Source organism: Triturus cristatus, chromosome 4_1 (assembly GCF_964204655.1).
Source record: "Triturus cristatus chromosome 4_1, aTriCri1.1, whole genome shotgun sequence".
In the NCBI taxonomy this organism is placed as follows: Eukaryota; Metazoa; Chordata; class Amphibia; order Caudata; family Salamandridae; genus Triturus; species Triturus cristatus.
Genome location: NC_140585.1, coordinates 130,449,000 through 130,473,208, shown reverse-complemented (window position 1 = coordinate 130,473,208; position 24,209 = coordinate 130,449,000). Strand labels below are relative to the sequence as shown.

The 24,209-nt window shown below is 47.3% G+C and overlaps 1 protein-coding gene across 2 annotated transcripts in view; it reads right to left on the bottom strand.

The window, feature by feature from the left end:
• The window catches only part of METTL17 (methyltransferase like 17), a 195,040-nt gene that overhangs the window by 130,536 nt on the left and 40,295 nt on the right, over positions 1 to 24,209 (bottom strand). For both annotated transcript variants that reach the window (XM_085651776.1, XM_085651777.1), the window contains exon 3: positions 10,028 to 10,180. In XM_085651776.1, the coding sequence (XP_085507902.1) occupies positions 10,028 to 10,180 (153 nt within the window). The remainder of the gene's footprint in view (positions 1 to 10,027; positions 10,181 to 24,209) is intronic.

Sequence of the window (24,209 nt, the reverse complement as noted above, 5' to 3'; positions counted from 1 at the left end):
GAGTGGACAGCAGACAGGCCAGACTGTTATTTACACCCACACACATTAGCGCCACTTTACAGAGTTTGCCAGTGAAAGCGCTACTTTCTTTTTATCTTCTTTCTTTGAACAACATTGTTTTCCCTGGGTGGGTCAGTGCGCCATTCCTAAAGGGACTGCAATACCTGGTTGATGGGTAGAGTGGAAACGTTTAATATGATCGTTTTCAACTTTTTAATTATTTTAGCTTATAAAATGCGGCTCTATGTTTGGGGATGTGGTCTTTTTTAAACCAAACTGCATACATTTTGAAAGGATATAAGCAATGGACATTGAAAGGGGTCCCTTCCTGGTCCAGTAGCCATGTCTTGAACTTTTCAGGCAAAATCACTTACTGATTTCTGAATAATGAGTTTAAAACCGTTAAGGTAACCATGTTTTTTTCCGATTACAGTTCACATGCTTTGCTTATTCTTGCATTCCCTAGGAGTGTTCGCTTTTTCCAGGGTGTTATTCATTTTTTTTCAGGCAGCATTTTACTGTTGTCTAGTGCATAATTTGAATTTAGTCGCAGCACAATTGAGTTGTGCTGAAGGCAGTGCGAGTTTCTCTCAGTGGGGCAGTATGGTGTTCAGTGTGGGAGAGAATGTGGCACTCTGGTCAGAGCTGCTGAATTTGGAACTGGAGAACCATGTTCAGACCTTCATGACCAGTTCACCATGCCACACTCCTGACAGAGCTTATTCCGATGCTACATCTTAGAAGGCCCGATAGACCTTAGAAGCCCAGGTGTCTTAGCACCCGCAGGTGGACGTGTCCACCACAATCCATACTGCAGTTCACTTCCAGTCTTACGGGCAGGCATATGAAGAAGCACATCCTAGATCGACAGTGAATCTGTCACTGAGGTCACAAGGCCCTTGAGGCCAGTCCACCTCACCCATTGGTACCTCCATTGGCCTTTTTCCAGCACTAGCAGTGCAACTTGCCAGGGGTTGGCAATGTAGGATTTGCATGCACACCAAACTTAGGGGGTGATTATAATGGCAGTGGGACCGCCACGTCACCCAGTCGGTGGCGGTCCCACCGCCATTAGTGACTGCATCACAGCCCGCCATATTACAATGGCGGGTGGTTACCTGGCGGTCGGAAAGACCAACCACCACGCACCCGACGGGCTTCTTGAGCCCGCCGGTGTGGTGGAGGGGCTCGTGGTTCCTACAATGCTGGTGGTGCCTACCATGCACCGTAGCAGGGATTACGATGTCCCTTACCCGCCAGCTTATCAATGGCGGTTCACCTGCCATGGAAATGCTGGCGAAAGGGACATTGGGGGCCCGTAGCAGGCCCCTTTACCCCTGGCCCCCAGACATGGGTCCTGGGGGGCATCTATGATGTCCCACAACATATCACTGCACCATGTGGTAGGCACCGATATATTTAACATGTTCCTTTTTTTTTTTTTACTTTGCGGCGGATGATGCAGCCAGCAGCACCTGCTGCAATGTAAAAGATAGGCACTGCGAACACCGTAGTGGCAGTCGCATTGTAATGCCTATCGTGGGGCCTCCACCTTGGAGGCCAGCGGTCCCATTCCCCGATTCGATGGCGGTGGTACTGAAGTCCGCCTGCCATCGTAGTCAGCCCCTAAGTTTGCATTTTATGAATATGATTCAGCGGGAAATAAATTGATGTTTGCAATTTAATTGACTTTGGTTGGCCTCTTATCTATGAGATTTCCCTGTTGAATGTGCCTTTACATTATACATTTTCAGTGGTATGAATTGATTGCATACTACACTCTCCTACAGGTATTAACTTGAGTGTCATTAGGAGTGTCTGGGACCAATTGTTTTCTTAGGAATTGTTTTCTTTACTAACCTTTACAAAGGGCCCTAAACTTCACAGCAACACAAGTCACATTTCTTTTAGTAATTTGGGATCCGTTTGAGCTACAAAATTGTTTTGGAGGAAATCGTTAGATTATGCAGCAGATGATGTATTATGTGGCAATTATGATACAGCCATAGTTAAGTGGAAAACATTTTTCCACTTAATTTTGCCCCAACATTGTAGTTGATCAATTTGTAAGTTCCCCAAACCCAAAAGTCGAGTTTGGGCACAATTTGCATTTTAAAAGCAGCCCTATAACACAGGGCTACTTTTAAACTGACCTCAGGCTTCAGCAGTGCACACATGCAAGCGCAGAAAGGGCTGCTGGCCTCTAAACTGCCATGCCTTATTATATTCTAGGGACTTAAAAGTAGTTCTAACCCCCCCTGCCCTATTATGTACTAGGGCCTTATAGGAGAGGTCATGCCAATCATAGGGGTACCCTAACCCATAGTGCACCCTAGTGTATGTAGGTGTTTTCACTGTATTTTTAAGTGCCTCTTTCAGAATAGCACTGGCTGTTTAGGCAGAGGCCAGGGTCAGTCAGTCAGGTACCACAGTACCAGTCAGCAAAAAGTTGGGGAGTGCCCAGGGCGGCTTTGCAACACTAGAGAAACACAAACTCAGAATGTAAAACATAACACCATGGTTGGGGGGTTCTCTTCAATAATCAGAAGATTTCTATCCTAATGAACCCATTTTCCAACATTAGGATAGGGAAAGACTGGGGAAAAATCATAACGTTCTAATCTATACATTGAAGTTTTTATGCAGCTCTTTGATGACGGTTAATAGCTCACTGTTCAATGTTAGGATTTTAACTTATAAACTTCAAATACCAAAAGAATGTCTCAGACAAAAGCAGTAACTCACTGGCCTTTTGAATTAAAACTTTCACTAGACAAGCCTTCGATCTCTCTCAAAAAAAGAACATTAATCACCAATCACCAAAGTTATCTTCACATTTTTATTGTTGCCTGAAAATTGCTGGAGACCAGGAATGCAGCAGCAGGTACTTTTCAAACCATAATGCACTTGCAAACACGACGCCCCCACCCTAAGTCAGCGGCCTTTGTTTCCTTTGTGCATTAAGATGCAAGATTCATATATATGTTTTTTTAAACATTTGGTCTCATTACTATATGAATGTAAATAACAAAGCATACATGCAAACTGTGACTACATGCCTGCTTTTCTCAATATTTCACTTCAAAAGTATGCAATTGTATTTGTTTAACGGGCGGTGATTTGTATAGGGTCACTGGAAAGTGCACAAGGTTGTCCCTGTCCCCCCCCCAGAATTTTAGTGTCTCCAACGCCCCTGTGTGACCGCCCAACACTTCCCTGTTGCAAAGTTTCTCTATTTCCCCTCAGTGCTTCCCTGTGTGTCCGAGGGGGATGGGTGAGCAAGTGCCACATGACAGAGAACATAGAGAAATAAGCCAACCCCCTACCCACCGCACAACACCCTGCAAGAGACTGCAGACAAGCTGGCGCGGACAGGAATGGGAGATGACCACAGCTCTACTGGACCAGGCTGAAGCTTGGAACCAAAGAGCAAGACCAGAGCTTTCCAATGTGCTCACACCGACCGCACAGTACACTCACCCGACCACCCTATCGTTCTCTGCATCCTTGCGATATGCAGTTACCCTCTGGAAGACCAGAGCTTTCCAATGTGCTCACACCGACCGCACAGTACACTCACCCGACCACCCTATTGTTCGCTGCATCCTTGCGATATGCAGTTACCCTCTGGAAGACCAGAGCTTTCCAATGTGCTCACTCCGACCGCACAGTACACTCACCCGACCACCCTATCGTTCGCTGCATCCTTGCGATATGCAGTTACCCTCTGGAAGACCAGAGCTTTCCAATGTGCTCACACCGACCGCACAGTACACTCACCCGACCACCCTATCGTTCGCTGCATCCTTGCGATATGCAGTTACCCTCTGGAAGACCAGAGCTTTCCAATGTGCTCACACCGACCGCCCAGCACACTCACCTGACCGCCCTATCGTTCGCTGCATCCTTGCGATATGCAGTTACCCTCTGGAAGACCAGAGCTTTCCAATGTGCTCACACCGACCTCACACAGTACACTCACCCGACCACCCTATCGTTCGCTGCATCCTTGCGATATGCAGTTACCCTCTGGAAGACCAGAGCTTTCCAATGTGCTCACACCGACCGCACAGTACACTCACCCGACCACCCTATCGTTTGCTGTATCCTTGCGATATGCAGTTACCCTCTGGAAGACCAGAGCTTTCCAATGTGCTCACACCGACCGCACAGTACACTCACCCGACCACCCTATCGTTCGCTGCATCCTTGCGATATGCAGTTACCCTCTGGAAGACCAGAGCTTTCCAATGTGCTCACCCCGACCGCACAGTACACTCACCGGACCACCCTATCGTTCGCTGCATCCTTGCGATATGCAGTTACCCTCTGGAAGACCAGAGCTTTCCAATGTGCTCACCCCGACCGCACAGTACACTCACCGGACGGACCACCCTATCGTTCGCTGCATTCTTGCGATATGCAGATACCCTCTGGTAGACCAGAGCTTTCCAATGTGCTCACCCCGACCGCAGAGCACACTCACCTGACCGCCCTATCGTTCGCTGCATCCTTGCGATATGCAGTTACCCTCTGGAAGACCAGAGCTTTCCAATGTGCTCACCCCGACCGCACAGTACACTCACCGGACCACCCTATCGTTCGCTGCATCCTTGCGATATGCAGTTACCCTCTGGAAGACCAGAGCTTTCCAATGTGCTCACTCCGACCGCACAGTACACTCACCGGACCACCCTATCGTTCGCTGCATCCTTGCGATATGCAGTTACCCTCTGGAAGACCAGAGCTTTCCAATGTGCTCACTCCGACCGCACAGTACACTCACCGGACCACCCTATCGTTCGCTGCATCTTTGCGACATGCAGTTACCCTCTGGAAGACCAGAGCTTTCCAATGTGCTCACACCGACCGCACAGTACACTCACCCGACCACCCTATCGTTCGCTGCATCCTTGCGATATGCAGTTACCCTCTGGAAGACCAGAGCTTTCCAATGTGCTCACACCGACCGCACAGTACACTCACCCGACCACCCTATCGTTCGCTGCATCCTTGCGATATGCAGTTACCCTCTGGAAGACCAGAGCTTTCCAATGTGCTCACACCGACCTTACAGTACACTCACCTGACCGCCCTATCGTTCGCTGCATCTTTGCGACATGCAGTTACCCTCTGGAAGACCAGAGCTTTCCAATGTGCTCACACCGACCGCACAGTACACTCACCCGAACACCCTATCGTTCGCTGCATCCTTGCAATATGCAGTTACCCTCTGGAAGACCAGAGCTTTCCAATGTGCTCACCCAGACTGCACAGTACACTCACCGGACCACCCTATCGTTCGCTGCATCCTTGCGATATGCAGTTACCCTCTGGAAGACCAGAGCTTTCCAATGTGCTCACCCCGACCGCACAGTACACTCACCGGACGGACCACCCTATCGTTCGCTGCATCCTTGCGATATGCAGATACCCTCTGGTAGACCAGAGCTTTCCAATGTGCTCACCCCGACCGCAGAGCACACTCACCTGACCGCCCTATCGTTCGCTGCATCCTTGCGATATGCAGTTACCCTCTGGAAGACCAGAGCTTTCCAATGTGCTCACCCCGACCGCACAGTACACTCACCGGACCACCCCATCGTTCGCTGCATCCTTGCGATATGCAGTTACCCTCTGGAAGACCAGAGCTTTCCAATGTGCTCACTCCGACCGCACAGTACACTCACCGGACCACCCTATCGTTCGCTGTATCCTTGCGATATGCAGTTACCCTCTGGAAGACCAGAGCTTTCCAATGTGCTCACTCCGACCGCACAGTACACTCACCGGACCACCCTATCGTTCGCTGCATCTTTGCGACATGCAGTTACCCTCTGGAAGACCAGAGCTTTCCAATGTGCTCACACCGACCGCACAGTACACTCACCCGACCACCCTATCGTTCGCTGCATCCTTGCGATATGCAGTTACCCTCTGGAAGACCAGAGCTTTCCAATGTGCTCACACCGACCGCACAGTACACTCACCCGACCACCCTATCGTTCGCTGCATCCTTGCGATATGCAGTTACCCTCTGGAAGACCAGAGCTTTCCAATGTGCTCACACCGACCTTACAGTACACTCACCCGACCACCCTATCGTTCGCTGCATCTTTGCGACATGCAGTTACCCTCTGGAAGACCAGAGCTTTCCAATGTGCTCACACCGACCGCACAGTACACTCACCCGAACACCCTATCGTTCGCTGCATCCTTGCAATATGCAGTTACCCTCTGGAAGACCAGAGCTTTCCAATGTGCTCACCCAGACTGCACAGTACACTCACCGGACCACCCTATCGTTCGCTGCATCCTTGCGATATGCAGTTACCCTCTGGAAGACCAGAGCTTTCCAATGTGCTCACCCCGACCGCACAGTACACTCACCGGACGGACCACCCTATCGTTCGCTGCATCCTTGCGATACGCAGATACCCTCTGGTAGACCAGAGCTTTCCAATGTGCTCACCCCGACCGCAGAGCACACTCACCTGACCGCCCTATCGTTCGCTGCATCCTTGCGATATGCAGTTACCCTCTGGAAGACCAGAGCTTTCCAATGTGCTCACACCGACCGCACAGTACACTCACCCGACCACCCTATCGTTCGCTGCATCTTTGCGACATGCAGTTACCCTCTGGAAGACCAGAGCTTTCCAATGTGCTCACACCGACCGCACAGTACACTCACCCGACCACCCTATCGTTCGCTGCATCCTTGCGATATGCAGTTACCCTCTGGAAGACCAGAGCTTTCCAATGTGCTCACACCGACCGCACAGTACACTCACCCGACCACCCTATCGTTCGCTGCATCCTTGCGATATGCAGTTACCCTCTGGAAGACCAGAGCTTTCCAATGTGCTCACACCGACCGCACAGTACACTCACCCGACCACCCTATCGTTCGCTGCATCCTTGCGATATGCAGTTACCCTCTGGAAGACCAGAGCTTTCCAATGTGCTCACACCGACCGCACAGCACACTCACCCGACCACCCTATCGTTCGCTGCATCCTTGCGATATGCAGTTACCCTCTGGAAGACCAGAGCTTTCCAATGTGCTCACACCGACCGCACAGTACACTCACCGGACCACCCTATCGTTCGCTGCATCCTTGCGATATGCAGTTACCCTCTGGAAGACCAGAGCTTTCCAATGTGCTCACTCCGACCGCACAGTACACTCACCGGACCACCCTATCGTTCGCTGCATCCTTGCGATATGCAGTTACCCTCTGGAAGACCAGAGCTTTCCAATGTGCTCACTCCGACCGCACAGTACACTCACCGGACCACCCTATCGTTCGCTGCATCTTTGCGACATGCAGTTACCCTCTGGAAGACCAGAGCTTTCCAATGTGCTCACACCGACCGCACAGTACACTCACCCGACCACCCTATCATTCGCTGCATCCTTGCGATATGCAGTTACCCTCTGGAAGACCAGAGCTTTCCAATGTGCTCACACCGACCGCACAGTACACTCACCCGACCACCCTATCGTTCGCTGCATCCTTGCGATATGCAGTTACCCTCTGGAAGACCAGAGCTTTCCAATGTGCTCACACCGACCTTACAGTACACTCACCCGACCACCCTATCGTTCGCTGCATCTTTGCGACATGCAGTTACCCTCTGGAAGACCAGAGCTTTCCAATGTGCTCACACCGACCGCACAGTACACTCACCCGAACACCCTATCGTTCGCTGCATCCTTGCAATATGCAGTTACCCTCTGGAAGACCAGAGCTTTCCAATGTGCTCACCCAGACTGCACAGTACACTCACCGGACCACCCTATCGTTCGCTGCATCCTTGCGATATGCAGTTACCCTCTGGAAGACCAGAGCTTTCCAATGTGCTCACCCCGACCGCACAGTACACTCACCGGACGGACCACCCTATCGTTCGCTGCATCCTTGCGATATGCAGATACCCTCTGGTAGACCAGAGCTTTCCAATGTGCTCACCCCGACCGCAGAGCACACTCACCTGACCGCCCTATCGTTCGCTGCATCCTTGCGATATGCAGTTACCCTCTGGAAGACCAGAGCTTTCCAATGTGCTCACACCGACCGCACAGTACACTTACCGGACCACCCTATCGTTCGCTGCATCTTTGCGACATGCAGTTACCCTCTGGAAGACCAGAGCTTTCCAATGTGCTCACACCGACCGCACAGTACACTCACCCGACCACCCTATCGTTCGCTGCATCCTTGCGATATGCAGTTACCCTCTGGAAGACCAGAGCTTTCCAATGTGCTCACACCGACCGCACAGTACACTCACCCGACCACCCTATCGTTCGCTGCATCCTTGCGATATGCAGTTACCCTCTGGAAGACCAGAGCTTTCCAATGTGCTCACACCGACCGCACAGTACACTCACCGGACCACCCTATCGTTCGCTGCATCCTTGCGATATGCAGTTACCCTCTGGAAGTCCAAAGCAGTACAATGTATCCTGGTATTATTTTGGGGGAAGAAGCAATTTGCTGGATGGCTCTATTCATGTAACTATGTATGCCTCTGCAGTGAACACACATCGAACAGCAGTGCTCTCTGCCTCTCAAGCATTGATAACGGGTGAGAGCAAAAACCTAAAAAGAAGTGTCTCAGCATTTCCCGAAATTTCAACAGTGTCTTGAGTTCCCACGGAAAACTGCCGTTACGGAGATTTCCAAGTTATCCACGGTTTTCCTAGGTTCCCTGGAACTGGCGCGACACGGCTGCAACAATATTCGGTACACACAAGGGAGAAACGTGCTTTTTGGAGCCACATGCAGTTCAGGATCAATGAACCCATCATCATCCTCAGACGCAGAGGCCTCCTCCCCTGCAGAGAAAGCACCACAGCCACCGTGGTGCAGAGTACCCGATGCTTTTGAGCGGAGGCGCTGCGGGTCACACTTTGGAAAGCACCCCTCATGTGCGCAGAAGACCGGACTGAGCTTCTGCTGCCTGGGGGTTCCTCGCTCCTAAACACGACCCTGTCTTTTCTTACTCTCAATAAAGAGCTTCTCTTCCCAGTCTGATGCTTGCCTCGCGCTTTTGGTTATTGTGTTTGCCTTCTCTGAACTCCACACTTGAGAGGGAGCGCTGAGGGCTTGTCCAATCTGGAATCAGGCGCACAAAGCGCACACAGGGTCAATACAGTGTACTGCCGGCCTTGGAAACGAGTGGTAAACAGAAGGCCCCACCACAGGCGCTGCCCAGCACCCAGAGCCAGCCACGGGATCCATCCGAAGCACACAACACTGGGCAAAGGGAACAACCCTATGTGTGTTCAGTCAAACATGCCTACTGCTCGTTCACCTCTCTACCCACAAACGACTCCGTTCAATGGATTCTGAGTGGCTTATCCCGCACTAATACCCACAAACTGCTCCCACTGTCAGGTATTCCCCTCTCCTACATCCTACTACTAACACGAAATAGTTGTTGGTCCCAGTTTGTTTTGTTCCACGTTTTGTTTCGCAAAGTGATTTGGTGAGTTTTAAATTCAATGCCCAACTCCATTCTGGTGCTGAAGTCCTATAGTGGACTGTTAAGTAGAACGCTTTCTTTTAGAGGTCTGGCTATTTGCACCACGTCCCCAGCAGGGAGTATGCCCATCTGTGCATAGAGTGCACACCATGCAGGGTGAGGGTCTATAACCCTAGTGCACAGAATGGCAGATGCGAGTCTGCGCAGAGTGCACCTGATAAGGATGTGTGCTTATGTGGAGAGCGTGTGAGTCAATATACGAAAAGTATCCCATAAGGAATGGGCAGGTGTGTCTAAGCAGCACATGTGGAGGGTGTGGGCTTTGCATAAAGTCCAAGCTATGAAGGTTGTACGTCTGTGCATGACATGCATACCACGTAAGATGTGGAACTGAACAAATACAGCCCATAGGGCCCGGGTATCCATGTGTGAAGCTGGGAGATTCGTTCATAGTACATTTGGCCACCAAACAAGCTTCTACACTGGTGATGCGCCCCCAGCATCAATCATCAAACCATCCATCCGAGATTACCCGGGCCGGACTGCGGTGCCATCTTCCCCCGCAGGCTCTGTTCCAGCTCTGTGGCTCGCCTCTGGAGCTCTCGATCCTCCATGGGACGCTTGCGGCTCCACAGGAAGTCTGTGAGGGACTGACAGCGCTCCTCCAGCCGTGTGATGGAGCTTCCTGTAGCGACAGAGAAGGAGAGAGCAGAGGAAGAGTTATACGCAGACACCTGGCATGGGGCACAAGAGGGATTGAAACAAGGGTGGTGGAGGGAAGTGGAGCAGTGCATTTAATGGAGGTTGAGGGGGCAGAACAGCTTGTTATTCGGATCAGAACTCTGAACCTATATATGAGGAGGCCAGGGGCTCTGCAGAAGCGCACACACACACACACACACCCCCACCCCCCCCCCCCCCCCCACCCCCTAAGGGGGCGGGCACTACCTAAATGGGGGAGTAAGACACTACAGGCAGGGGAAGACAGCATATGCAAGGGAAGTGGGAATGGAAACAATGGACACAAAAGGACACTGCTTACACACGAGCGTGACAAACACACATACACACTAGCACTGAATACAGACCTGGATGCCTTACAAACGATAAGGAGACACAAAAGTCACAGTGTTACACGGTGATGTGCACCCCTCTCGAAGGAGGGGGAGTGGGCTGCACACATGGAAGGTGAAGCACAGAGTCTCAGATACTGAGTGCACAGAGAACCAGGCACTGCCACCTGCACACAAACACAAGACTGGCATGGAAACGAGCACCAGCGGCACACGCAAGGCTGCAGGCCCCACGAGGGGAGAGAGTGGCAGGTGTCCCTCATAAAGAGGGCCTTGGATAGCAGAAACCAAGAGGCAGGTGAGTAGCACAGAGAGAGGAAATGTAGAATGAATAAAAGGATAGCGATAAACACACACAGGCTCACGCATGTGCTGCAGAGACATAGCAGCTGCATGCTGAAGGATGTATGCTCAGAGAGTGTCAACATTCTGGGTAGGGAAATGTTGGGGGACCCACGCAAGCCATACCTTGCTGGACTCCCCCGGCTGTCTGGTTTTCAGAATGTGTGAGTTTGGTAGGTTTCCCTAGGTGGCTGCAGAGCCAAGGGCCAACAACTCATGGGACCCCCCTTTGCAAAACCAGGTTGTTTTGTGATAGGTAATTTTGAAGTCGCCTCAATAGGTTTTGGGCCCTTGCCTGTCGCGGGTACTTGACCCACCCACACAAGTGAGGTACCAATTTTCTCGGAAGACTTTGGGGAATGCGGGCTGGGTGGAATTATGTGGATCCACACAGATTCCAGAACTTTCTACCACAGAAATTTGACGAAAATGTGTTTTTTTGACAAGTTTTGAGGTTTGCAAGTTATTCTGGGTAACAGAACCTGGCGAGAGCCAGACAAGTCACCCCATCCTGGATTCCCCTGGGTGTCTAGTTTTAAAAAATGTATAAGTTTGCTAGATTTCTCTAGGTGCCAGCAGAGCTAGGGTTAAAGATGTACAGCTAGACACTTTGCAAAAAAAGGGTCCGTTTTCACTGTGAAAATATGTTGTGTCCACGTTGCATTTTGGGCTGTTTCCTGTCACGGGGACTAGGTCTACCCACACAAGTGAGATATTATTTTTCTCGGAAGACTTTGGGGAATGCGGGGTGGGTGGAATTTTGTGGATCCACACAGATTCCAGAACTTTCCAACACAGAAATTTGAGGGAAATGTTTTTTTTTTATTACAAAGTTTGAGGTTTGCAAGGGATTCTGGGTAACAGAACCTGGTGAGAGGCACTCAAGTCACCTCATCCTGGATTCCCCTTGGTGTCCAGTTTTAAAAAAAAATGTATAGGTTTACTAGGTTATGTATAGATGTTCCCTTTCTCTTTGTAACTGGCTGCTCAGCCAGTGTGAGTGTTCCGTGTAGAATGTTGGTGTGAGTGACATGAGCGGAATGCTTGGGTGCCTGGTGTGTGAGTGTTGTCAGTTGGAAGATGGGCTGAGCAGCTAGGAGGCTGCTCCTGGTGGGGCTTGCTGTAACAGCTACTTATGGACTTAATAAACTACATAAAACCATCTCGGCTACGTCTACTTCATCACCTGAACACGTGGGAACAGCCCACTACAGTTTCCCTATGTGTCCGCTGCGCTAGGGCCCAAAATCCACAGGTAGGCACATTGCTAAAAACAAGTCTGTGCCTAGTGGGCTTTCTGCCGCCCTGGGGGGAAATTGGGGTGGTGGCGCGATATGCCCCCAAGGGGGGCAGAAAGACTGTGGCTATGTTTTTGGGGGTGGAGGAATCGGTATGCCCATTCTGGGCAGCCCCCACGCATAAAAAAAAGCCAGCGTAATCGCTGGCGCCTAGTGGGCTTTCTGCCCCCCCGGGTGCAGATCAGGGGCCACTGCCCCCATCCGCCCCTCGGGGGGGCAGAAAGACTGTGGCATTTTTTGGAGGATGTGTGGGCATTGGCATGCCTATTCTGGGCTGACCTCAACCCTGATTTAAAAAAAAGAAATCCTGAGGCCTAGACGGCTTTCTACCCCCCCGGGGGACAGATAAGGGGCTTTTGCCCCAATATGCATCCGGGGAAGGGCAGAAAGACTGTGGTAATAGTTTTTGGGGTGGGGGCATTTTCATGCCCATTCTGGGCAGCCCCCACCCCTACATTATAAAAAAAAAATCCCTGGTGCCTAGTGGGCTTTCTGCCCTCTCGGGGGGAGGGCAGTTTGGAGGCTACAGCCCCCATCCACCCCAGGGGGGCAGAAAGACTGACAATTCTCTGGGGGTGTGGGGGCATTGCCATGCCCTTTTTGGGTAGCCCCCACCCCAACGTCAACAAAAAAAATCCCTGGTTTTTAGTGGGCTTTTCAGCCCCCTGGGGGGGGCAGATTGGGGGCTATTGCCCCCATCTGCCCCCCAGGGGGAGGCAGAAAGACTTACATTTCTCTGGGGGTGGGGGCATTGCCATGCCCTTTTTGGGTAGCCCCACCCGAACAAAAAAAAAACCTGGTTCCTAGTGGGCTTTCTGCCCCCCGGAGGGCTGATTGGGATCTACTGCCCCCATCTGGCCCCCAGGGAGGGCACAAAGACTTACATTTCTCTGGGGGGGTGCATTGCCATGCCCTTTTGGGCAGCCCCCACCCGAACGTCAATAAAAAATAAACCCTGGTTTTTAGTGGGCTTTTCGCCCCCCCTGGGGAGGGCAGATTGGGGCTACTGCCCCCATCTGCCCCCCAGGGGGAGGCACAAAGACTTAAATTTCTCAGGGGGAGAGGGGGAATTACCATGCCCTTTTTGGGCAGCCCCCACCGCAACATAAAAAAACAACAACAAATCCCTGGTTCCTAGTGGGCTTTCTGTCCCTCACAGGGGGAGAGGGTGGGGGAGAGGGGCAGAACGACTAACATTTCTCTGGGGGGGTGGTCATGAGCACACTATAGAAGTTGTGCTCATAACGGAACCATTCCGTCATGAGCACAGAAGGGGTTAAGGAACGATACATTCATTGGCGAGCTGGCAGCACAAGATCATCTTCTCCTGCCTGTGACCTCGATGCACCAGAGGGCTGGAAAAGCAGTGTACATGTGTCAAGTGTGAACCACGATTCGGATGTGGCCACTGGATGCCAGTTGTGGACCTAACAGGAAGGGGTCTTTGAAAGCACAGACAGGGAGTGCTTGTTTGTCAGAAACAGGGCATCTCCAACATCTCTGAATGACGTGACTCGTGCATGTGTGGAATCCACAAACCTCTGATGAATGCCCCCTTTCAGGCCAAATCTAAATGAGACTCCAAGTTGTTGACTCAGACCATCATCATCATCATCATCATCATCATCATCAGCCCCTTGATTTTCTTTTTCAGGGTTCTAGTTGTATGCTTACTATTTTAGACAGTATTACAGATAAACCTATATCTTCTCAGATTGCTACTAAATGTCATTTATGTGTCTGTACTGTTCAAATGTTACCTGGTAGGCTGGAATCAAATTAATTACACAGAAAAAAATGTGTGTGCGAGGCATTCAAGTCATTTCTCATGGTTGACTATGTCGAATGCCAAAGATAAATCCAGTAGGATAAGGAGACAGGTTTTGCCTTGGTCAAGGGCTTGAAGAGCATCGTCTACAATGTGAAGAATAGTGGTTTCGGTGATATGCCCAGGCTTGAAACCAGATTGGATTTCGTCTAACAGGTTGAAATTAGCGATGTGTTGGCTCAGTTGAAGTTGCACACATTTCTCCAGCACTTTCGCAAGAAGAGGAATATTGGATATTGGTCTGAAGCTGTCTGGAATAGCAGGAGTAAGAGTGGCTTTTTTTAGGATGGGGATGAATTGCCTGGTTTTTAGGGAGTCGGGTATGGACCCTTGTAGAATGGAGGCGTTGATAATTGTAGTCCAAACGGGAATGATGAATGGGGGGGGGGGGGGGTCGCTGCAAAGCAGTTGGAGGAGAGTGGGTCGTTGAAGTGGCTATTCGGTTTTAAGGAGGATAGAATTTTCAAGATGGAGTGGTCCTCATATAACTTGAAATTGGACCAGTGAGCTTGGTTTTTGGGTATAGCCTTTGGGGGGTGGGGGTGAAAAGAGAGATGGGTTCCGGCAGGAGGGGATGGGAAGTTTGAGGCGGGATGAAGTTCCTTTCCTAGAGAGTTAATTTTGGCTGTGAAGAAGGAGGAGTACGCCTCAAAGGTTATTAGGGATTTTGTAGTTTCTTTGGAGGTCTTAGCTGCCAGCAGTTCCCCATGTGGAAAAGCAATGCCGGCTCACGAAGGTCGCGGGGAACCGATGGGACCGTGGGGGCATTGGGGCTCCCCCCACGGTCCCTAGCGAATAAAAATTAATGGTGGGAGCCGGGTTTATTTCCAGCTAAAATTAGGAGTCGCGGCCCGTGGTGTGAACGCGAGGGGTACGCGACTCCTCGCGCGAAAAGCTATGCCGGCTCCCGAAGGTTGCGGGGAGCCATTGGGTCCCAACGAATTACAGATTGAAACGATTGTTGAAAAGGCTTTTGAATTAAAAAGGAAATTATTCATTTTAATATTAAACAGAATTAGATAAGCCAATACGTTTTATGAAGGCCAAAAGTAAAAAGAAGAGAGTAATTAACAGAACTAACTTTTGTGATTTTTTTGGGTGAATGGAAACACAGTTCAAGTTCAGAGCCTTTTTTAATGAAGAGAGCTATTTTCAAACCAATACATTATTGTATGCAGTTGATACCACTGGTCGTGCTATGAGGTTAAAGACGCTTCTACAATTGAAAAAGAAAAGATGTTTCCTAGAAATGTAGAAGAAGTGGTAGCTGATGAAGTTCTAGGCAGACGTACTAAAGCTCCAGTGTATACTTGAGATTGTAGTAGTATTTGCAGTATAAGACAGGAAACTATTGATATTTTCTGTAATTTCTTACGAAAGTATAGCAAAAAAAGCGTTAAGCAAAAGATTAAGATGTTACAAGGACTAGATCCTTGCAGAGTGAGAAAAAATACTGGTTTGCAAGGACATTCTCTGGCTTATCTTTCTAGAAAAGTATGTCAAAGTCTTTTTCATCATTTTAGAATGTTAGCAGTACTTCAGTCTCAAATGCGAAAGTTAGTCAGAAGATTGTATTATGCAAAAAGTCCAGCAATATTTTTAAATGACTTACTGCTCTTTTGCATGGGTCATTATCAGATGTAAAAAAAGTTTGTGATGAGATAGAGTTTCGTTACTTTGGTCCGGAAGAAGAGAGTCGACAAAGTGAGACATTGATCGAAGTAGGCGTTGAAGAAAATGTGGAAAATATTAGTACAGAGAAATTTGAAGAAGAAATTACAAAGTTTATGGTAATTTCGTGTGAAAGGCCAAATTATACTTGTATTTGTTGTCGACGAAGTCACTATAATTATCAGACTAGCACTGTTGGTCTGTATTTAAAAAGTGAAAAAGAAAATAACGATAAGTGGAAGGAATTTGCAACTTATTTGTTGGTAGAGGATTGCTTTGATTTGGGTACTAATCAACATATTTGTAAATATGGTTATACCAAATAATAAAATGCCAGGAAGAGCTGTCCATAATGATCTGGAGTTGGTAGCTATTCCTCCAGAACTGAGGGATTTAACACGTATGAGTCTATTCTGATTCAGTCTGTGCACCCGTTTCAGGCTATTGTTTGTGTGGAGCCTTAAACAGGTAAATTGCCTTTCACAGATTTACAGAGAGGATTAAAAGGAAGAGTTGTAGATTTACCTCTAGATTTCAAGAAAAATATTGAAACTATTGGTGTGGAGAAAGAAGAAAGTGAACCAAAAATTATTCTAGTTAATGGTGTTCCTACTAAGAGTAAGACAATCTGGCAGGAATTAGTAGATGTCAGGAAAGTGCAAAAGGCAACATTGTATCTGATAAAAAAAAACAATGATTACTACAAAAATGTGTATGTGGAAGAAGAAGAAATACTTTTAGGAGATGATAACGAAATGTCAAGTGGCCAAATTGAAAAAGTGGACATGAAGAAATTTATGAACATTATAGTGTACATCCTTTACATTTGAATACTATTGAATTGTTCCAAATGAAAAAGCAAAGGGGACTCACATGAGTGTTTGGGGAAAAAGTTTGGAAGCTTGTTTTCTGCAGCGGTTTCCAACTGGAAAAGGTGGACGATATGACGAACGATCAGTACAGATTCCTACATCAGAATATCGGACAACAAAATTGTATGCAGAAGATCCAAGATTTCCACAGTGCATTCCATATATATTTCATCTTTTGTTTGAGAGTGACTTGTCTGCACTTTCATATGCAGTCAACCCTATATTAAAAACAGGAGTACATCTTCGAAATGTTTCTGCAAAGGAATTTATGGATAAAGTATATCAGAGAGATGATCATCTGGAATCTCAACTGATTAATTTGATGGCATGTCAGCGTAGTACTAATGAGTATTGGTATCGTCGTCATGGAGAACTTAAGTGCATGCTAAAGAACTTAGGAACTCCTACGTGGTTGGTTACTCTAAGCTGTGCTGAATATGCATGGGATGATTTACTTGAATTTCTTCAAGAAGCAAATTCAAATATTAAAAACATTGAATTCAAGACTCCTGGAAAATTGTGTTCTTTGGATCCTGTAAATGTATGCAGATATTTCAATCATAGATTTGAAGCTATTATGTCTTTCATCTGCAATAAAAAGAATCCTCCTCTTGGAGAAGTTATTGATTTCTTTTGGAGAAAGGAGTATCAAGCTAGAGGTGCTCCTCATATACATATGCTTTTATGGATCAAGGATGCACCCAAATTTGGAACTAACTCGGATGAGACTGTGTTTATCTTTCATAAAAGATTATGTTACATGTGCTATACCAAAAACAAAAGAACAAAACACCTTAAGGCAAAAAGCGTTACGGTTTCAAAGTCATCGATGTGGCAAATACGGTCGATGGAAATACAAGTCAAAAGGAAAAGTTTTATACCAAATGTCGCTTTGGATTTCCACAACCAGTAATATCCAAAGGAAGAGTAAACAGTTTCATGTCAGAAGTGAGATATACCATTACTAGAAAATCTCCCAAAAATACTTATAATTTGAAAAGAAGCAAAGAATCAAAGTATATTAATGATTATAATCCTGTTATTCTCTCAATGTGGAATGCTAATATGGATATCCAGTATGTTGCGGATAATTCCATTGCTGTTGCTCAGTATGTAACATCATACATAACACAATCAGAAAAGATAAAGTTGAAAGAAATTTCCCACGAGAAGAGTCTCAGTAAGAAATTGTATAGCTTTAGTTTGAAGATGCTGTTACATTGAGAAACTGGATCCTACGAATGTTCGGATTGGTTAACCTCGGTAAATTTATATTCAAATTTAAGAGGAATTATTTAGGTTAGTCTAGGTCTTGCTGCAACGCGAAATTGAGTACTTAAAACTATACAAGAAATTGAATATTTAGCATTAAATTAACCGGAAAGCACAGATATTGTTAAAACAAACATGTTGGATACATACTATCCAAATAGAAGTCCTCATCTTGAAAACATATGTCTCTATGAAGTGCTGCAAAATTATAGTTTTAAGATAAATACTACAGAGAACATAAATGAAGAAAAATATGCAGTGATTGGTTTAGAAGGATGTTTGGTGAAACATAGTAAAGGAAATCTGATTAATCATAGGAAACGGAGTTGTGATACTCCTGATAAAAAAAAGAATTTGACTATTTGGCACTTTTGCAACTCTTCAAGCCTCGGCATAAAGAACTGGAATTACTTGGAGATTTTCAGTGCTATGAAGATTCGTTCAATGCATGTAAAGATAGCACTGAATGCACAGTTTTTGCAAATTATCTCAAAATTTTGAATGAAGAAATAGATCAAGAAGCTCCTATTGCAGCTGATATTGCTAGAGACAGTTCTCAAGATAGTCAAAGTTTTGCACCACTGAGTCAGGATCCACAAGGACAACCAATTCTTGAAAATGAAGCAGCCATCGCCATGAGTGAAGCGGAAACAACAATGCATCAAGCTCAAGAAGATATGATGGACTTAAGAATCTTGGAAGAACAACTAAATATTGACCAGAAAGAAATGGGGAGAGGAGTTGGCCTAACGGCTAGGGCGCTCGATCTCGGACCTGGGTTCGAGTCTTGGTAATGACGCTGAACATCCTGTGATTCTGGGCAAATCACTTAATCTCCCCGTGCCTAACAAAAAAAAATGAATGCGTGTCCTCATGTAACGTAACTGGTGCTATGTAAAGCGTTCTGATACCTGATAGGATTCGGGACAAGTTTGCGCTATATAAAACTCTCCCCCCCCAAAAAAAAGTATATATATATATATATATATATTAGAAGCGGACACTCTCTGTGGCGACCCATTGGCGGGTTGTAAATGGTGGCAGAAATTAGTGCACCATCTATGGACTGATGTACCGGGACTTCAACATCCATAATGCTGTGGGGCCATTTGACCCGCCCATCCAGGGGCGTGAACTATGCATTATGAAAGGGAGACCGGAGCACGCATGTGTGATAGCGACTGCCTCTGATAAAGAGAGGAAAAACTCTTGAAACGCGTTAGGCTATTCGCATTATGACTGCCTGATTGAAGCTGTGGAGTGAAGGCCGCTTGTACCCTTAATAAAGGTTTGCCACCTTATGCATATGCTTGAGTGAGACTCATCTGTGGGCAATTGGAGCAAATATTATATATATATGCTCCAAGGTTGTCCACCAGATTGGGGAGCACTCAAGGACCAGCGATACCACATGGACCATGCAGCTATTGTGGTGCAGCCTGACGCGTTTCGCTGATATAGCTTTCTCAAAGGCTGATCACTCCTGTTCTCCAATGGTCCATGTGGTATCGCTGGTCCTTGAGTGCTCCCCAATCTGGTGGACAACCTTGGAGCATACATTTACACGCGGCAGTCCAGCCGCGGGGGCAGCACCACCGCATCAATCAAAGCGGGCCGCTGGGTCGGGAATCTGCCCGGTTCACTGTGGAAGAACTGGCACCGAAAATAAGGACTTTCCAGCCCTTGTGACCCATACAGGGGAAGCATTAGAAATCTTCAGTCTCCTGGCACCTATACAAGGTTCGATGGCGCAGCATGAACACTACATGCCCCACAATTCTGTGCGAGATGGCTGACCTATCAGCAAGCAGCATGAGTGATTTGAATGACTGCGCACGCCATTGGAGAACAGGAGTGATCAGCCTTTGAGAAAGCTATATCAGCGAAACGCGTCAGGCTGCACCACAATAGCTGCATGGTCCATGTGGTATCGCTGGTCCTTGAGTGCTCCCCAATCTGGTGGACAACCTTGGAGCATACATTTACACGCGGCAGTCCAGCCGCGGGGGCAGCACCACCGCATCAATCAAAGCGGGCCGCTGGGTCGGGAATCTGCCCGGTTCACTGTGGAAGAACTGGCACCGAAAATAAGGACTTTCCAGCCCTTGTGACCCATACAGGGGAAGCATTAGAAATCTTCAGTCTCCTGGCACCTATACAAGGTTCGATGGCGCAGCATGAACACTACATGCCCCACAATTCTGTGCGAGATGGCTGACCTATCAGCAAGCAGCATGAGTGATTTGAATGACTGCGCACGCCATTGGAGAACAGGAGTGATCAGCCTTTGAGAAAGCTATATCAGCGAAACGCGTCAGGCTGCACCACAATAGCTGCATGGTCCATGTGGTATCGCTGGTCCTGGAGTGCTCCCCAATCTGGTGGACAACCTTGGAGCATACATTTACACGCGGCAGTCCAGCCGCGGGGGCAGCACCACCGCATCAATCAAAGCGGGCCGCTGGGTCGGGAATCTGCCCGGTTCACTGTGGAAGAACTGGCACCGAAAATAAGGACTTTCCAGCCCTTGTGACCCATACAGGGGAAGCATTAGAAATCTTCAGTCTCCTGGCACCTATACAAGGTTCGATGGCGCAGCATGAACACTACATGCCCCACAATTCTGTGCGAGATGGCTGACCTATCAGCAAGCAGCATGAGTGATTTGAATGACTGCGCACGCCATTGGAGAACAGGAGTGATCAGCCTTTGAGAAAGCTATATCAGCGAAACGCGTCAGGCTGCACCACAATAGCTGCATGGTCCATGTGGTATCGCTGGTCCTTGAGTGCTCCCCAATCTGGTGGACAACCTTGGAGCATACATATATATATATATATATCTCAACAAGTGAAACAACAGATCGACCATGGTTTTCTTCATGAAAAGAAAGAATGCACATCATCTCAATCTATCCGAATGTATGTCAGTGGTCAAGCTGATACAGGAAAAAGTTTCTTAATTAAAGTTTTGACCAGTTATCTACAGAAAACAACGGACTCAGATTTATCTTCTGTTGTAACTGCTCCAACTGGGTTGGCAGCACACAACATTAAAGGGATTACATTGCATCGTTTACTAATGCTACCTGTAGAGCATGAAAATAAATTGGAATATCACAAGCTATCTGGAGAAGCTTGTTAGGAAGTTTCAAGAGTGCTAAAGAAAATGAAACTGCTTATTATTGATGAGGTATGCATGGTCTCAAACTTGATGCTTGCCTTTGTGCATTTAAGAATGCAGCACATTTTAAAAACGGAATACAATGTGTTATTTGGAGGAAAACATGTGATAGCTTTTGGTGATCTACTGCAACTTACTCCTGTAAAAGGACAACTAGCATTTAAAACACTTCTGCATGAAGACACCAGAAAGTCTTTGGGAAGTGTTGGAAACGTTAACATTTGGTCATATTTTGACTACAAAGAACTTAGTAAAAATATACGACAGGCAAATGATGTAGATTGTGGAACCATTCCTCAAGATATAAGAATTGGAGTATTGACAGAACATGGCAAAGAAGCTTTGCAAAGTCGGCTACTTACAAACTTGTTTCCAAATGAAAATATAGTTCCTGCAAAAATATACAAATAAATTGCAGAAAATAAATCCATAATCTGCCTAATGCCAACACTGCGAGAATGTTCTACATTCAATGAAGAACTTTTAAAACTTGAAAATGAACAAATAATAAAAATGGAAGCCATTGATAAAATAGAGCATGAATGAGTCACTATTATTTTAACAGGAAAATTACAAACAAAATTGGATTCTTTGGAAAAATCTATATCTAAAACTGCTGGTTTAGAAAAACATGTATATGTATGTGTAAACTGTCGGGTCATTTTACAGCGTAATTTGAATGTGGGAAAAGTTGTTGATTTTGTCAATTATCAAAAAAGAGATGGGATTGAATCTTTGAAAATCAAATTTGATCCGATTGAAGAAGTAAAGCAAATTGCTCGTTGTTCTGCTCGTTTTTTTGCTAGTTAAAGAGTTGTATGTTCGTAGGAAATAGTTTCCTCTTTCTTTGACATATGCGGTGCCTATTCATAAATCTCAAGGTTTAAGTGTAGACAGGGCTTTGATAAACATTGGAAGAACCGTATTTAAAGAGGGTATGGCATATGTTGCTTTGTCCCGAGTCAGAACTTTATCTAGATTGTATTTGATTGATTTTGATGAGAGAAAGATTAGTGCAGATTCAAATTGTGTAAGAGAGTATAATCGGTTAAGAAGGCAATATGCTACTAATTTAGGTGAATATCCTGTTTATGAAAAGCGTGTAGTAGGTCGAAAACGGAGATATGAGAATATCTGTAGTGAATTTAGAGAAGAAAAAAAAAACAAGATAATGTTGAGCTTGCAAGCAAAAAGAACAAGCATTAAAAATGCAATAGGTCTCGCATTTACAAGAGTTTGAGCTATTAACATTGCAAATGGCAATGCCTTTTATTTTTGTTTTTAAAAGATAAATAAAATGCATTGTCATTTACAATGCCAATCCCTTAAACTTGTGGAGAGGTGTGGCTCACTAGTTAGAGGCGGCAGACCCATAAGCAGAGAATCGGCCAGGGACCAGGGTTCAATTCCCGACGCGGCAGGGTCGTTGACCAGGGTCAAAAACGGACTCGATAATTCTCGCCTCGGTACCTACTCTAACCAGGAACACACTCGGCAACTCTGGGCATTAAGCTTGCCTCATCTCTACAACGGCCCCCCACAGACGCCGGGGATGCCTGGTTTCACCTTGGAGATACCCAGAAAGGGACCATCTCACAGGGATAGCCAGGACGGGTTCCCCAGCGGTCTACAGCGCCGGGACGCCCCGTTGCTGGGGCAGCTGTGCGCTTTACAAGTCTACAACATTTACATTTACTTGCGTAAATGCGAGACCTATTGCATTACAAATGCTTGTTAATCAATGCACTCGCTGGCCGACCTCTGGTTTCCAAAGCCGCCCTCATCATTGTACACAGGCTGACCTCACCCAGCAGCGCCCTTCTCATCGGCGCAGAAGGTGACCTATTGAATATAGGATTTTGCTCTCTCCTGTACACAGGCTCTTCTTTTTCTACAGGCGTAGAGGGCAGGCGGAGTAGACAAGATGACGAGGGGCTGGAGACACTAAATGTGAGAGAGTCAAGATGAGAGGAAGGTGGCCAGGGTGGGGAGAGGTGGCATGATCGCGGAAGGGAGAGGGCTTAGCAGAGGAAGGACGAGGGAAGAAAGGTGTAGAATAGAGGGGGGCTATTCGGCAAAAAGGGGCTGAGGAGAGAGGGCGAGGTGAATGAAGGGAAAGGTCAGTTGATAGACAGGGCTGAGAACAGCTGAGTTTGGGAGTGAGAGTGGTGGAACGGAGGACAGGCAGGTCCAGCCAAGACACAGGAGGGGTGCGAGCAGAGAGAAGTAAAGGAGGGAAGTATGCTGACGAGGGAGAGTGCAGGGCAGTGAGGCTTATGGAGGGAAGGTGATGAAGAGGGAAGAGATGAAGAGGAGGGCTGAGGGTAGTGGTGATGAAAGGGGAGATGAAAACATTGGAACTTTCCGAAAAGGGGAAAGGAAGGAGCGTCGATGGGCAGAGAGGGGAAGGGCTAATGCAGAGGGGAGAGTAGTGGAGAAGGAGAAGGCGGGATGGTAAGCGAGATAGGAAAAAGTTGAAAAGAAAGGAGTGCGGGGAGAGGGAACAGACCTGTTGGAGGTCACGAGAAGGGAGGGGGGAGTGGAAAGGAAGAAGAAGAAGAGCTGTGTACAGGAGATGAAAGGACAGGGAGAGAAACATAGGAAATGACAGTAAGGGTGTCTAGTCAGGAGAAGGCGCGAGGGCGGTAGTAGAGGAGTAGGGAGACGCGTCATAGCGGAGGCAGTGGAAGCCGAAAGTGCATTAGAGAGGAAAGAAGGGGGGGTGGTGTCAAGCTCCATTACCTTGGGGTCCAGTTAGTACTAAATAAAACTGCAAAAAAAAAAAAAAACACAAAAAAAGCTGGATGATAAATTGAGAAGAAAGTGTAGAAATGAAGGGAGAAAGAGGGTGACAGAAAATGTGAGGGAGCAAAGATAAGAGTCGGGGAGTAGAGGGTGTGAGGTGTAAAATGAATGAAGGCGGGATGGTGACTGGGCGCGGGCGAAGGAGGTGAAAGAAGTCATACAGAATTTGAACAACAAAAAAAAACAGAGAAAGGGAGTGATTTATAGAGCGCTTATCGGCCTCAAAAGGGCCTCTTTGCGCTACAGCTGAAACGCGGCTGAAACAAAAAAAGGGCTACTATTGAAAGCCACATCAGAGAGAGGAGGTGGGTGAGTTATGCCAGATGAAAAGTGTGCGGAGAAGCAGGGTATAACGCTGAGAAATTAGAAA